At 36.8% G+C, this 17538-nt stretch overlaps 1 protein-coding gene across 1 annotated transcript in view; it reads left to right on the forward strand.

Moving 5' to 3' along the window:
* The window catches only part of USH2A (usherin), a 707317-nt gene that overhangs the window by 516630 nt on the left and 173149 nt on the right, over positions 1-17538 (forward strand). The window contains exons 38-39 of the mRNA XM_025892244.1: positions 10412-10610; positions 13984-14152. Of these exons, the coding sequence (XP_025748029.1) occupies positions 10412-10610; positions 13984-14152 (368 nt within the window). The remainder of the gene's footprint in view (positions 1-10411; positions 10611-13983; positions 14153-17538) is intronic.

The following is a 17538-nucleotide window of genomic DNA, read 5'->3' on the forward strand; positions in this document are numbered from 1 at the left end:
ACCTCATTAATAGCCTTTTTGATTTCGACTTGGTTAGATTTTAGTTCTTTTATTTCTCCAGAAAGGGTTTCTCTAATAACTTCCATGCTTTTTTCAAGCCCAGCTAGTATCTTTAAAATCATGATTCTGAACTCTAGGTCCAACATCGCACTAATGTCCGTATTGAGTAGGTCCCTGGCAGACGGTACTACCTCTTGTTCTTTTTGTTGAGGTGATTTTTTTCATCTTGTCATTTTGTCCAGAGGAGAACAGATGAATGAGAGAACAAAATGCTAACAGGTTAACAATGTCCCCAGAAAATATACTCTAAACAATTCAGAAAAGACCTGAAACCAGGGGAAAAGAAAGGGAAAGAAAGAAAAAAGAAAGAGGAAAAAAAAAAAGAAAAAGATAAAAACAAACAAAAACAGAACAAAACAAAACAAAAAAAAAACAGAATATGATCAAATATGATCAGACTGATGCATAGATCAGTGCCACACACTAGATTTTGAGTGTATTTTGGTCTGTTAGAAGAAAGTGCCTCCTAAAATTTTAAAGAAAGAAAGACTTATATATGTACAAAATAAGGGTTGATACAATGAAGGGATGGAATATGAATGTAAAAATGAAAATTATTAAAAATTTTAAAAAACGAATTGATCAGAAGGTATTTGAAAAAATAAAGAAGAGGATTAAAAAAAGGAAAAAAAGAAAAAAAAGGGGAGAGAATGTGATCAGGCAGGAGACTGGAAAAAACCCATACACTAGAGATTTAGGGTATATTTTGATCTGTTAGAAGAAACTGTATCTCAAAATTTTAAAGAGAGAACAACTTATATATATATGCCAAAAATAAAGGTAACTACTATGAAGGGATAGAATATAACTCTAAAAATGAAAAAGAATTTTTTTTAAAAAAAAAGGGATTGATAAGATATTGGTTGGAAAAGGGAAAAAGAAAAATTAAAAAAAAAGTTAAAAAATTAACTTTGAAGACTAATAAATCATGGTAAAAAAGCCATGAATTCTATGTGCAGTATTCCCCTAGCGCTGGAGTTCTGTAGTTCGCATTGATGAGTAAACTCGGTCTTGGCTGGCTGTTCGAGCTGATCTTCTGGGGGAGGGGCCTGTTGCCGTGGTTCCCAAATGTCTTTGCAGGAGGCAGAATTGCCCCGCCCTTGCCGGGTCCGGGCTAAGTAATCAGCTCGGGTTTGCTTTCAGGAGCTTTTGTTCTCTGCAAGCTTTTCGTACAGCTTTGGAGGACGAGAGTGAAAATGGCGGCCTCCCAATCTCCGCCCAGAGGAGTCGAGAACTCGGGGCCCTCCTCCTCGGTGCACCCCCAGAGAAAAGCAGTCAATCACTCCTGTCTCCCCGGTCTCCGGCCGCACTCTCTGCTCACCTGGCCTGTGACCGAGCGTTTCTATCTCTGGCACCCGACCCCATGTGGAGTCTCCAAACCCAGCAGATCCCTGCAGTGCGCTCCCGCGCCGCTCCTCCCGAGGGAGGGAGGAGAGTCTCCCCGGATCCGCCACTTGTTGGGTCCTTGCTGGAGGAGCAGTGGCCCGACTGTCACGGATCACAGTTTATGGCAACCCCGAGCTGAGAGCTTGCTCTTCAGCTCCATCTCTGCAGCCGGCTTCCCTGCTTTGATACCCGGGAGCTCTGCTGCCCTCAGGCACCCCCGGTCTTTCTGTGACCCCGATGGTCCTGAGACCACACTGTCCCGTGAGGGTTCCACCCCCCCCCCTTAGCCACTGGAGCGCCGTCCCTCAGCGGAACCGACTTCTAAAAGTTCTGATTTGTGCTCCGCGGCTCTATCACTTGCCAGAAGCGGCCGATGGAGGCCCACTCCCCCACCGTCTGTCCTCCCAAATATCGCCTTGTATTCACTTCTCCGCACGTCTTACCTTCCAGAAAGTGGTTGCTTTTCTGTTCAGAGAGTTGCTGCTATTCTTTTCTTCGATCTCCTGTTGAGTTCGTAGGTGTTCAGAATGGTTTGATCCCTATCCACCTGAATTCCTGAGACCAGACGAAATCCAGGTCTCCTACTCCTCCGCCATCTTGCTCTGCCACAATGATTTGGTTTCTAATAAGACACATATTTGTTAGATTCTTTGTTTATTTTTGATAGGACACAATAGTCAGTAACATTTAACTTTCATATATTTTAATAACATATAGAGATAGTATATCAGCCTGTTTGTTTATATGCATGGAACGCATCAACTCATCTTTGTCTTTGGCCTTAACTTATGCCTTATGACATCTGCAGCACAAGCACTTATGCATGTTTTTCCTATTATATATAAACCAAAGACGCTATAGAACACAATCCTGAAAGATCACATGAGCCCTTCTAGTTCTATATGCTGCTCCTTCAGAAACAAACTCTGTTTCTACATCACATTTTCCATACTTGTCATATTATCATCAGCTGCTTCTATATCCCAAAAGAATACTAACTAGTGATCGATAGCCCAGACATGTTTGGCCATGGCCTACATGTGCCCTGGTAGTTCATTTATTTGCCTTGGTGGATTTGCTAGAGAGGAATTTAATCAATAGTTAATTCATTAATTCTGGTCCTTGAGAATGTAGAGTCTATGCTGGATGAAGATAGCTGGCTGACTGGCTTTGGCTTGGACTAAAATATGACAAACAGGAGAGCTGACAGCTTCATTGGGTGCTGGGCTGCCTGGAAAGTTTACTTACTTGTTCTCTATATATAGATAAGCTAAAAAAATAAATAAATAAAAAAACATAAACAAGAAAGAGATTTTATTAGTTACTGCTAGTATTCCAAAATGCATGATTTCCAGGGGTGAGAGTCAAAGGAGAGCAGAGACAGAACACAGATCATGTCTTTCATTTTCTTTAATTGGAAACTATGGCAGTGTTTTCAGCTCCAAATCAGTTCAAGGCTGTATTATTGATGAGGAGTCTGTGGTATAATGTTTTTGTAGCATTTGCAAATAATTGTTTGAAAATTTACCTGAAGCTACTGAATGATATAAATGATATTTTTACATACCAACTTTTCAGAAACCTTTATGATAGCAGCACAGGCTGTGTGTCTTTAAATGAAGGTTAAACCACTATCATCATTTATAAATCCCCTTATATTTTCAAATTACTTAGTTTGGGGTTGAAAATAGCAAAAGAGGTTATATCTTGTGGAAAAAGAATTTTCCTCTTTTTGCCTCATCAGATTTGAGGTGAAATTTTGAGGCCTCTATTTTTTTTTTTAGAGTATGACTTTTTTTTGTATTATCAGAGAATCTCTTCTACCCTTAATTTTCCCTTTCTGATTTTTTTCAGTGACTGAAGTAAAATTTTGTATTTTGTATGTAAAAAAAGATTTTTTCTTTTTTTTAATGGAGAGAATGTTGGACTGTAGATGTAATATGTTAAATCAAGTCTTCTTCACCCGTATTTTAAACTCTCTCCCTTACCAATATGGACAACTAGAGACACATTTTAATTTGGATTGGAACTTTCTGTTAGAGTCTTTCTTTCTTTCTTTTTCTTTCTTTCTCTTTCTTTCTCTCTCTCTTCTTTCTTTCTCTTTCTTTCTTTCTTTCTTTCTTTCTTTCTTTCTTTCTTTCTTTCTTTCTTTCTTTCTCTCTCTCTCTCTCTCTCTCTCTCAAGTAGGCTCTGTGCCCAACATGGGCTCAAACTCACAACCCTAACATCAAGAGTGGCATATTCTACCAACTGAGCCAGCCAGGTGCCCCACTGTTAGTCTTTAAAGGATATGGGAAGACCTCTTGAAAGAGATCATTTGAAGTATATTTACTACTGCTGTACAGATACAATCAAGTCTTATAATTCAGCACTTACTATCTTAATGGCCAGTGAGTTCTGATAACAGATACATTGTTTGATTAAAAGACCTTATAGAATTTCGAGCTTTTCCTTAAGACTCTGCCATCAGTACCCCCCATTTCCTCAGCAACCTCTCTTTCCCAAACTCCTTTAACTTCTGTAACTGTGGCAGCTTCTGCTTAGTCCCTGAGGCAGACCGTGTGGATTTCAGCAAAGTCCAGCTCTTCCTAATTCACTTTGGCCTTTAACCACCACACTGTCCCCTGTGCTCTGAATACCCATTCATTTCTTTTGTTGGGTCCATTCCAAATCCATTTATTCACTGTGGGTGTCCTGAGCAGAAAGACTACTAATCAGGTAGTTTAAATATCACAGTTTTGGTCATTCTGACCTCTCAAAGACCTCTGGCCCTGTTTTCTCCCCACACTCTAGTCTCATGTATGCAGTTGTCCATTGATTTTCTGTAATGCTCTCCGCCCACCACTTCCACCACCTCAAGCTTCAGCAGTTCATTCTCACCTAACTCATCATCTTTTCCAACAGCCATTTTCACAAATGCACCACCACCTGCGTATTATCACAGACAGAGATCTTTGAATTTTTTAATCCCCTGAGTTGACTAAATACCAATTTTAGTATGTTTTGTTTTGAAGCATGATCTTACATGTATTCCTCTTCTCCATTTCCACCACCACCACCCTGGTTCATGTTTTTACTGTTAAAGTTTATGTAACCAGTTTATGTAGCTGTCTTAATTCAGTGAGATACAAAGAGGTAAAATCTTTGCTCTTTGCCCACTACTTGCCGCCTTAAACATAATCCTTTGGTTGTCCTCTCCTCAACTCTTGAAAGCGTCTCAGAAACATCTTATGGGTTTTGAATTATTTTTAGTTATGAGTCTCACTTTGGTAATTAAGATTCATGATCAAGTATTAAAAAGTCTTTTCTGTCTCCAGCAAAATATTAAGCTCATGTCTGGTTAAAAGATTCTGCCATGTCACAGGCTCAGCTTGTTCACACCTTGCCCATTCCCTTCTCCTTGCTCTTTCCTTCCTGTCCCCTTTAATCCAGTGTGTCTCCTCTCAATGTTATTATTTCGCTGCCATCACTGAATGACCACCAAAGCCTTCCATGTGTCAGGTGGTACTTTCCTGGACAATTGTGTTTCCTTTGTGAGGTCCCAAGAGGATCTCCACATAGCCAAGTTCCCTGACATGAGGGTTGCCCTCCATAGAGGATCTGTTGTGGTGCCAACAGAGTAGGACATCCCAAGAACTCTTCTTGCTGGAGTCTCCTCTTGCTAGAGGGCTGTCATCATGAGCAGTGTACCTTTAAGCTGGCTCAAGCCTAGCTGGATTGCAGGGCATCTCATGGCTCAGGAGAAGCTCACTGATCTGTGCCATGTGGTTCTCTTCATTTTACCATTCCATTGCAGCTGCTATGGATAATACCTAGCCATCGGGATTCTCTAATCTTTCTCTGAAGGAAAGCACCTTTTCTTTGCTTGTATAGACTGTCAAGCTCCATGTCAAGCTGTTTCCAACTCCCTACTATCCTCAGGGGACAGCCACAGATTAGATTTAGACATTTCTGCATCTCAGTAAATTCCAACCATGAGAAACAAGTGCTTCCAATTTCTCTGCTTCCAGTTTCTCTAAGTGACATGTTTTGAATGCCTTCTTTAGCCTCGAGTATGTTTTTAGCAGAAGTTAAGGGGTGGATTTGATGTCACTCTTCACTAAGTAAATAACTCCTTTTTCACTCTTTGCCTCAAAAACCTCCAGTTTTTCCAACACACTCAAAAACAGATCCAGTTATTTCTGTGTCGTACAAAATCCTACATCATCTGCACACCCCCATTCCAGCCTCCCGACACCCATCTGATCTTATTTTCCAACATTCTATCTGTTGTACACTCCAGTCCAGTCCTACTAGATTCACTGGCTCTTCAACAAGCCAAGCACATTGTTGCCTCTTTGCCTTTACACCTCTTGTTCCCTCTGCTCAGAAGCTCCTCTGGGCTTGCTACATCCCTTCTTTCAAATTTCATGGAAGAACTGGGCTTTCTCAGACCACCAACCTGACATATGATATACTTATGTGTTTCTTTACTGTCCCTCTTCTCCAAGAAAAATTTAAGTTTTATGCAAAAAGGGGCTTTATCTCTCTTGTTCACTGATGAATATAGAACAGTGCCTGACCTATAGGAGGCATTTAATAAATATTCACTAAATATTTAGTGAGAGTTTCTAAAACTTTCCCAGAATTCTGTTTATTTTTGGTCGTTTTAGGTGATGAGTCAATGTTAAAGAGGAGTTTTATCCTCAGAAATCAATAGAATCTTGATGTTCCCTTTAGAAATGAAATACCACTTTTAAATGGAGGACTTCAGTATCTGTCATCCTGCTTGGAGCTGTAGTGCAAATTCCTATACAAGAGGGAAACCCCATTCAACATTCTTTTGTACTTGAGGTACTAATGTAGCTCACTGACATTTCTGTCTACCCCAGGTCTCTTCTACTCTAACCTGTCAGGTTATTAATTCTAATGGGGCTTTATATTCTGGCAGTGACAACACTGCACAATCATACTATTTTACTATCAAACTCAGCATGGTATCTGAGGGACTCCATAAACTTTTTTCTTTTATTTAAATTTCCCTCCTTTACTGCTATGTAGCTTATTCATTCATCAAATTGGTCACATTACTCTTCGATACACACGTAGGATGATTCGCACCCCTTACTTTTGTTTATGTTGATTTTCCTGCCATTTTTTTCCCATCCGCATTCCCGAATTCAAGTCCATAGCAATTTGTCCCATGAGACCCTCATTGTTTAGTCTAGAAGACGGTGATCTTTGCTTATGTGTTTTTATAATATCTGTAGCCCAAACACATTTAAACACTTGACTTTCCATTGCTGTATTACATTTACATGCTTCATGTATGCATGTTTTATATCAACTATTACCCAAGGGCACACATTTCATCTTTTGATTTTTCACCTATTACAAGTTATGCTAAACATTCTGATAGATAATTAAATATTCAATAACTCGATTTGAGAGTTGAGAGTTAATATTGTCATCATACAACATTTATTTAATCCTATATTAAAAGTTACCTGATTGTTTGTAATAGCCATAATCTGGAAGAATTTAAGTGTTACATAAATAATTGACAGAAATAACCAAGTTGAATAGAGGAAAAAAAAAGGTCTTTGTAAACATGATCAGGGAATCTAGATCCCCATCTAGATTGATATCTTAAAGTATATGAAGATTTTTTTCCTTTTGGCTCAAACATGACCATTTTGACGAAATGTAATAAAATATTAGAATAAAATGTTAAAGAGTGCCAACGGGAACCCTAATTCTTCATAAAAATTCTGTCTGACCTGTAACATGTTAATATTCACCTGTATAAGGGTAGGTGATAAAGAAATGATTTTTCCCCTACTCCTTTCTATCTTCAGTGTTATTTTGTACTTCTCAAAGAATTGAAAGTGATGATTATTGTGGTGGTGGCCACAGTAGTATATAGTCATAACAGAAGTAGAATAGTAAATCTACGAACAGTGTGACCTAATTAAAAAAAATAATAACTCCAACTAAAATGCCTGAACAGTCAGTGAATCCATGTATCAAAATATGTGTAGATATAGTGGTTTTCATCAGAAACTTTATTAAGGTAGCTTAAATTTTAGTCCCTAGTGTTCTGGGAGTTACATAAACTCCAATCATGACTTTATGAACAAATCAACCCAAAAAATCCATTCAAGGACTTACGGTTGGTTTATTTTTCTGCATGAGCATACAACCTTGACTAATCTATACCAAAAATGTTCAGCTTGTTTTCCCAGTATTTAACGTTCATTCCTATGGTATAAGAATGTTTCTTCTATTTTATTTATAAACATTAAAAGGAATGAAACCATCAATCCAGTTAATAATGGTGCATATTTCTCAGAGATGTCTTTCATTCAAATCAGCAACCAAAAGATTTTTCAGTGTATTCTCTTCGGTTCTAATGAGAGATGAATAGGTGTTAAACTTGTTACTCTTCTTTGATCGTTTACCTTCATGTACCTGACTCAGATCCTCAAAAGCAAAACTGCTCATGTTATCACTAAAAATATAAGCAGTCTCACTTCACACCTATTCTCTGCTAGAAGAAGAAGTTACAATGGTGTGGTATTCTACATGGTGTTTTCTAGACTTTACTAATTCACCGGCTTTTGTAGAGAAGTCAGACCCTTGAATGTCACTTAAATGTAGCCTTTCCTGTAGGTGAATATGCAGTGAATACAAAAGAGGTATCTGGAAAATGTGGAATTAATTTTGAGAGTTGGATAAAAGACCTTAGAATAATAATGGTGACTATACAAGTCACCTATGAAACTGTTCTCTTGTAGGTGACATTAATTTCCTATCTACAGAGTCTTATTAGTGAATGTGTTATGTTTGTACCCCCAAGAAAATGAAATAATTTTCTTTTTTTTTTAGCAGTCTATTAAAATGTCAAGGTTTATCTTGACTGCTGCTTTTTAATGTAAATGTTTGGGCTTAATTGAATTCCTAATATATGATGTCACTTGGAATTCTGATAGGGTCCAGTAGTTTTGCCTGTAAAGATATATTTCTTCTTAAAATGAAAGGTATAACAAAAATACCATGTAACACAGTGACAGAAAAGTGGTCACATAAGTTATTGTAAGACTTTTATTGTAAAAATACTTTAAAGTATAGAGATTAAGTTTATGTGTGCTTGCTCTCCTCCAAAGTACCTACTGGAATGTTTTCTATATAAAAATGCTCTATAACTATTTCTAATTGGTTAATTGTTATAGTTGGAAACTGTAGAATTATAAAACTAGAATTAATCTTGAGTGTCAAAGTTCCACCCCTTTTTTTGAAAATAATGAGAATAAAAATAATTATTATTTTATATTTACTTAGTGTTTTACATTTAGTAGGCTTTCTTTGCCATGCTAAATTGCAAGAATATGTCATATCCAAATCTCTGGGGCTTTATTAAAATTTTTAACTATTCTGCTTACAGAGCTTATTTTAAAAATGCTAAAGATAGTATGGGTGTGTAGTCTAGGCTGTATCATTCTGGCAAGTAGTCCTAAGTGCAGAATTAAAGTTCTATAGCATTAACCTGAGAGTAAATCATTTTACTCAGGGTTGATTCCTAGTGGACAGCTTGATGTTATGATTTCATTTATTTCAACAAATGAAATACTAATAGATCATTGAAAGTGCAATAAAGTTTTGGTCAGATATTATGCCCTTATTGTATACCAACCTCCCCCCAGAAAAGTATACTCATATTTAGAATGAAATTGTTGCTCAACTTTTAAGAATCAAGCATCCCCGAGAATATGATGATGTAAAGATACTTGTTATGGGAATTTCCAATCCTCTATTTCTTACCACAAAACAAACCAACTATGATATTTAAAGAATTATTAGAGGGGCACCTGGGTGGCTCAGTAGGTTAAGCATCTGCCTTCAGCTCAGGTCATGATCTCAGGGTCCTGGGATCCAGACCCATTTAGGGCTCCCTGCTCAGCAGGGAGTCTGCTTCTCCCTCTCACTTTGCCCCTCCCCCCTGCTCATGTGCTCTTTCTCTCCTTCTCAAATAAATAAATAATCTTCAAAAAAAAAGAATTTTTAGAGAAACAAATCTGTTTGTGTCAGTCAAAAATTAAGATATGTCAAAGTAAAGTGTATTTGGAGGGATTTTGTATCAAGTTTATCACTTGATATAATTTATAAATAATAAATTTATCGACTTTTTTTACCAATTGGTAAGTTTTTCCACTGATAACAGGATTTTGTCAATTTGGGCATTTATTTTGGCTACAAGTAACAAGACACCCAACAACAGAGGTTTAAGTTCCAGAGATTGTGTATTGTTGCTGGCATTGGTTCAGCTGCACCAAATAACATGGTGGCCTCTCTTGGTGATTCTTACGATCTTTCTCAAGTGGCTGCAAGATGATTGCTAAGGTTGCAGACATCATGTTTAGCAAAAAAAGAAAAGGGGCAGGTGATGGCCGTGCCAAGAAAGCTGAAATTGCCTAGGAACCTTCAGAGGCTCCCGCTGTGGTTTTCTAACACATGTCTAGGAGCAGCTTTGTGTGAGCTGGGAAAGGAAGACAAAAGAGAAGGTGATTTTAAGTAGAGATGAGGTCTGCCACATGTTCTAATTTCCACCTTATCATATTACTTGTGTCTTACTTTTCCCAATCCAACCAAATTCTTCTGTTGGTTTTCCTGATTAGACAAAACAATGGTACTTTCTTCTTGTCTCTGTAATTTAAAGTGGGAGATCACTGGATTCCTGTCATGTGTTATCCTCCCAAAAGCTTACATGGTTTTCATCGATTCTCTAAACATATTTTATGGTAGTAGCATCTATGAGCATACATATATTATATATATATATTCTTTTGCTTCAGCTTCTTAATTATGAAGTTGTTGACAAAATGGACCTTTTGACGAATCTGGGAGATTAACTGAAAGTATGTGAGGCTGAGAGCAGTGATGTTAAATGTTGTCTTTTCGGACGTATTGATTATTCTATCCATTGCAGATCCCTTCAAGTTGATTGGATGTCTCCAGGGAAGCCAAATGGCATTATCCTCGGATATGATGTCTTACGTAGAACATGGCATTCATGCCCTAAAACTCAGAAGTTAAGGAAGGACCACAGTGGTGAGCTCTGCAAGGCAGTGAAGTGTCAAAAACCTAAAACTATCTGTGGAGAGAGGTGCTATTCTCCAGAAGCTCAGGTATATCTTCTCATATGAGTCAGTGAAATATATTTTTCTCACTAAACACTCCAGGTGAAATCACTTGCTTCTTAAACCATGGTTTGTCATGATCAATTTTTCCACTAGTCTATCAGGAAGACCCCGTGGAAAAGAAAGGATGCTTATAAAAACCCTCTCATCCTCATGAGCATCTTAGCCTTCTCATTTTTCATCATCTTCACAGGAAACATTAGTTTATTGAAATGGTAAGGAACTCCCAAATTTGTATTTGATTGAATGACTTGAATTTTCCTTACAACAAATCCATTCAGCTACAAGTGCCTGTTGTTTACATGACACTGATGAGTAACTGCGAGCAGGACCTTCCATGGTTTGTCAGAAATATTTTAAAATTATGGCCATTTGCAGATTAATGTTCATATTAGTTGCAGTTTAGGAATCAGATCAATAGCACAGCCAGACAGCGGAGTTTGTAAATGGCTTTTATTGACAAATGATGCAGAAAATCCTTACTTTGAAGGTAGGATTTCATCTAATGAAATAATGTTCCTATTTGTCAACAACAACATCACACATTTAATGACCAAAGCTGTTACTAAATTCAAAAGATTCACTGCAAAAAGACACAGTAATTAAGAAAGTGAGTTGTTGAAGCAATATGGATCAAAATACAAATGATTACAGCTGACACTGACCAAGCAGTGGCTTTCATCTAAGAAATGTTATAAAACTAGCAGTTACTAACTATACTTTTTTTTGACACATAGGCTCCAGAATTGCCATTATGCCTAAGTTTTACATTATTTTAGGCCATTAAATGTACACAATGAATCATGGAACACTACGTCAAAAAACTAATGATGTAATGTATGGTGATTAACATAATAAAAAAAACTAAAAAATAAAAAAATAAAATAAATGTATACTACCTGATGAACATACCTCCATAAAATAAAATTAAATTTAAGATTTTTGAAGGGGAAAATGCTGGAATAAATTTGCCCATTAAAAATGTTCTCTAGGGGGGCGCCTGGGTGGCTCAGTCGTTAAGCGTCTGCCTTCGGCTCAGGTCATGATCCCAGAGTCCCGCTCCCCCTGCTTGTGTTCCCTCTCTCGCTATGTCTCTCTCTGTCAAATAAATAAAATAAAATCTTAAAAAAATGTTCTCTAGGAGAAAGAAAGAAATCTTTGATGTATTAAGCAAAGGCTTATTTTTATTTTAAGGATTAAGGACATACACAGGTATCGACAGTTAAAGAGAATAAAGGAAGTCAATTAAAAATCTCAAAAGAAAGCAATTGTTTGTAAATTTCTGTTTAGAGTTAACTATGAATATATATTTCTTGGGTGAGAAGTTAGAAAGAGATAGAAAAGAAACTAAGAATTTTTTGGCTAAATCACCACAAATATCAGGAGGATCTGAAACACATATGCAAAATTTACCATGTATTCAAACCCCAGTGAACATCAGACCTGGAAGGCTTGTTAAAACACGGGTTGCTGGTCCCACCCCCAGAAATTCTGATTTGGTAAATCATGGGTGGAGTGTGAAAATTTGCATTTCTAACATGTTCCCAGGTGATGCCTTTGCATCTGTTCCAGGAACCGTATTTTGAGAATCACTAGATTACAGACTTGCTTTAGGAAACTATAGAGCAAGGAAAAGGCTATTTATATACTAGGTACACATTTATCAACTCAAGTTATTGAAATTTCCATGTATGTTTTCTGAGGCAGCTAACTTGAAAACTGAATTAGAAGATTAAGAAATATTCTGTTTACGTGGAGAACTCCCAAGAGGAATAATTGCTTGAGCATGTCACTTTGGGGACCCACAAATGATCTAAACCCAAGGGCGCTAGAAAAAATTTACAAGTTTCATGTGGCTAAAGGAGTCTGAAAATGGCAATGGAAGGATGGAGTGAACCAGTTCTAACGTGTCAACACTAAATAAACATTCCAGTGAAAATTCCACAAGAAAATGATAAGGACTAGAGAAGCTTACTGAAGAAAAAGGCTAGATGTGCTTCAGTGTCTAGAAATGCACTTTATGAGAATTGGACTTTAACAAGTGCTTTAAGACCACACAACAAAGAGCAAGATTTTAGGTCACTGTCATACAACAAGAGGAGGGTATGCGTTGTTTTACCTTGAAAACAAAAATGACCAGCATCCTTAAATCCCAAATAAACACATAACAATTTTTTGCTTAAGTCTTAAACATGGGGCATAATTTCAAAATTTACTTTTCACACAGAGTATGGCATTGAAGAGAAGGATCACCCAGTTTATCTTTGGCATTAGACTAATTTTGAATCCTCACTGCTAATAACTAAATACAGAAAAGGAAATTCATTACAGTTGGTTTAGCATGGCTACCTGAGAAACCGCAGGAGTATACTTTGAATTTAAGAGCCCTATTTCTTTGTTCTTTGATAATTTTTAAAAAATGAATGAAGTCTATGCTAATGGTGTTTTGAAGACTTAGTCCATGTTCTACCACCTTATACTGAGCTTGATTCACAAGTTGGTGCAAGCTAGAAATAGCAAAGTGCAAAATGGAAAAAGAGAAACCTCTAAATAGTGGTTGATTTTGCCTGCCACAGGAAGCTTCTATCTAATTAAAGTGACTTATGCCTAGTGTAGGTTTTGAGGCTACTTTTCAGCAGCTATTTAGCATTTGATTTGTTATATATACAGAGTGTCAGTCTCTCAGACCTCAAGTGAGCGTGCAAATAATTATTTGATTGTTCAAGCACATAATTTCTTCTACAGCTCCTGGAAAAAACACATTGTTAAAAGGGCTTTCCAAAATTAATTTCCATATAAATTTCTTTTTTTTAATATGGTGGCCTATGGCATATACATATATATGTATCATACATACACATATATATGTAAATGTTAGACTTTGTTGAGATTGCCTTGTCTGAAGATTGGGTTCGTAAATAAGTGATCATATAAATTATAAGGAAAGGGCTATTTATTAAAAAAAAAGATCAATAAAAATAGGTTTCCATAAATGTATTTTCAAATTAAACGGTCATTAAAATAGAAACGTATATATGAAGACAATTGTTCATTTACAATTCTAAGTCTTCTTTATATTGGGAGCACTGACATTCAAAGGAGAATTCATATTTATAGAGTGTGATAACAGAGCACAAAGCATGATTGAAGTCTAAAAAAGCTACATTGTATCAAATAGCATATATAGAATTTAAATGATGCTGGGAAAATGCATTTTTCAAACTTCTGAATTTTTATCCATAATAGACTACATTTGGTCTCAGGTTAAGTCCTATTAGAATATAATTGTATCACATGAGATATGACGGTATATTACTTTTAATTAAACTGATATTTCTTTAACCCCAATTCCCACCTTCAGGTTTGTTGTAATGGAGTTCTCTATGACCCCCAGCCTGGGCACCACTGCTGTGAAGAGAAGTATATCCCATTCATTTTGAATTCAACTGTGGTTTGTTGTGGTGGCCGAATACGAGAGGCTCAACCAAATCATCACTGCTGCTCTGGCTATTACACTAGAATTCTACCAGGTGAGGATCATTTCCAGGTGTACTCAGTGTTGGGGAGCAAGAATTCCTGTCCTCTTTAAGGTCCTTCTAGCTGGACTAAAATCAAATTGACAGGTGACAGATTAACAGGAAAAAATCAAATTTAATACTGTGCCTACAAGGAATTCACACAAATATGGAAATTCCAAAGACAGTCAGACAAATGAAGTCTATATGTCATTCTGAACTAAGGGGAAGGGGGGAGGGACCTGGGACATCAGAGGAAAGGAACGTACTTCATAGAGTGATAAGAAGAAAAGCAGATGTTTGGTAATTAGATGTTTGCCCTGCCAATACAGATGGGTCACTCAGATGAAATTTATCTCTGCTAATGACCCTTATTCTGGGAAAGACCCCCAGTTTGGATTCTTCTATGTAGTTAAGGGAAGAGTAAAATTTTCTCTTCAGTCTGCACGGTCTCGATTGCTTTTAGCTCAAAATAATCGTCATGCCATTGTGGTCCATCTTGGGCGGCTGCCCTTGGCCCTTCCATCAGTAATCTGGGAACCTGAAAAAGCCAACACATGATATGCCTGTCAACTATTTCAAGCACCTCCTCAACAAAAATTTAATGACTAAAACATAACCAATGACCTACTTTAAATATTATTTCTTCTTTCAGCTTTGTTGAAATCTAAGCAAGACGAGGTAGGTACTAAAAGAGAGGGAATACAAGGGACTTACGGTATCTACCACATGAGGAAATATATCAAGACCTGGGAACTCCCTTTATTTTGTGACTTTATTTCATTCACATGGCTAAATATTTTCACCATAAATTCTGTGAATTTCTAAGTGTTCCACTCCATGAAGCCATTCTTCATTTCCTCCATTTCTATTCTGAACTATGCATGCATTGTCCCTGGATGGATTATAAACACAAACTCGATGTATCAGAGACGAGTCCACTGTCGGGCTAGGTAGGGCAGAAAGAGGGTTGCCGTAAAGAATAGCAAACAGGGGGTTTTCCCTCCTTACCCTTTTTTTTTCTTCTATTAGCTGACTGAATAAGCACTGTCCAAATTTCAACTACACAAAACAATATAATTGAGAATAAAGATAATAACAGTTGGTATTTATAAAACACAAAGTCTGGGGCACAATCTGTATTTAAAGGTTTCACATATGATACCTTAGGTACTTCTCACAACTGTAGGAGATTGGTATTTTATCTAAAGTTTATAAATAAGGAAACAGATTCAGAAAGGATCAGTAACAAAGCCAGATTCAGATAGGTGGGAGTGGAAGAGCTGAAGGGAACATCTCAGCGTTTCTTCCCAAAATCCATATTCAACCCTACTTACTCCTTTTTTTAAATCTGTTATTTACTTTATTATTTTTTCCAAGTTTTTATTTAAATTCCAGTTAGTTAACATACAGTGTAATATTAGTTTCAGGTGTAGAATTTAGTGATTCATCACTTACATATAATACCTGGTGCTCATCACAAGCGCCCTCCTTAATACCCATCACCCATTTAACCCATTCCCGCCACCCACCTCCCCTCCAGCAACCCTCAGTTTGTTCTCTATAGTTAAGAATCTGCGTACCCCGATGTTTATAGCAGCATTATGGGAAGAGCCCAAATGTCCATTGACTGATGAATAGATAAGGAAGATGTGGTGTATAGAATATTACTTAGCCATCAAAAAGAATGAAATCTTGCCATTTGCAACACCATGGATAGAGCTAAAGGGTATTATGCTAAGCAAAATAAGTCAGTCAGAGAGAGACAAATACCATATGATTTCACTCATATGTGGAATCTAAGAAACAAAACAATAGGGAAAAAAAGAGAAAGGCAAATATTTACTCTTATTTAACCAAAATATGTTAATATGTGTTAACATAGTTTTAAAGTGACTATTTCAGACTTCTAAACATCTTCATTGCCACCCCTGGCAGTTACTGGTAAATATCCTGGAAAAGCCATTGACATACAGATTTTTTTTCCCTTCCACCTAAGTTTAATGCCTATGTCTTCAGAAGCACAGAAAACAGATATGGGACAAAGAGAAGAAAGCTAAGTGTTCAGATGCCCAAAGAAAACTGAATGCTTTGAGATACCTGGTTTAACAGGGAATTTATGCCAAACATCCAGTTAATTCAGGTTATTGTTCAGTGTACCTTGTGTTTGGCATAAATACATTTATCCAAGGTATGTGAATGGAGAAGTTGTCTTACCCAGCATCCCTTTTGCAAAAAATGCTGGAGCAAAAAGGGAAGGTGAAGTAATTAAATATATATAAGCTTATTCAAGGCAGAGACTATCTTTCTACTCTTCATAATTTTTCCTTAATACTAATAGACAAATCTGACAGCAATGCTGTTATTTCTTATTCTCTTGCAAAAATACTTTTATAATTTAATAACTCTTAATCAGCTAGATTTCCCAAGTAAGAAAACACAACGGTGATGGAAATAAGGCATTTGTAGAAAAGGGTTAACTTCTTTATCTGGAAATCATCGTGTTAGGAACTAATCAAATTCTGCCAAATGCTTTACTCTCTCAAAATAGTTTACACTTTGGGAGTTTTCTACTACATTTCCTATCTTCTTTCCCCTGCAAAAAGTGGCCCTGAAAAATATAATTAAATTGATGAGATGGGCATGTTCTGTTGTTCTCTTCTTTCTCGTTGTTCAGACCAATGGACCATACCAGGCTTTTCTCTAATTCTAACACAGAACTAAATAATAGTGGCTTTATTCCAAAGTCACATTAAAATTTTTAATGTTATGATTTGCAGTGAACTGTTTAAACTCTGAGAAAATATTCTCTGTCCCTTAACATTGATGAAAAATAATTGGTTGTGTCCATCATGACTATTAACTCTTAGATTTGTCTTTCACCTTTCTCAATCCTAACACAAAGTGTCAGATTTCAAACTAAAAAAAAAATTCCAAGGTGCCTGGGTGGCTCAGTGAGTTGAGCGTCTGACTCTTGGTTTTGGCTCAGGTCACCATCTCAGGGTTGTGGGATCAGGCCCTGCCTTGGGCTCCATGCTCAGCACCAGAGTCAGCTTATGAATCATGGAACACTACATCAAAAACTAATGATGTAATGTATGGTGATTAACATAATAATAAAAATGAAAAAAAGAAAAAAAACCTCTCTCCCTCTTCCTTAGCCCCTCCCTGCCCTTGTGCTCTCTCCCTCTCTTTCTAAAAAAAAAAAAAAGAGAAAGAAAAAAATCCAAATAAAATTTAACTCTTTTTTCCTAAAAATAAAATAAGGCGTGGAAGTCCAGAAGTCATTTATTGACATTATACAAAACTTTTTAATAAGTAATTTTTTGAAACAAGAGTTTTCAAACCTTCATGATCTGCCTATGACACATGATCACTCAAACCTCAAACATTTTAATAAC

This window comes from Callorhinus ursinus, unplaced genomic scaffold, assembly GCF_003265705.2.
Source record: "Callorhinus ursinus isolate GAN/ISIS: 27379988/994484 unplaced genomic scaffold, GSC_fseal_2.0 scaffold54, whole genome shotgun sequence".
NCBI classification, from domain to species: domain Eukaryota; kingdom Metazoa; phylum Chordata; class Mammalia; order Carnivora; family Otariidae; genus Callorhinus; species Callorhinus ursinus.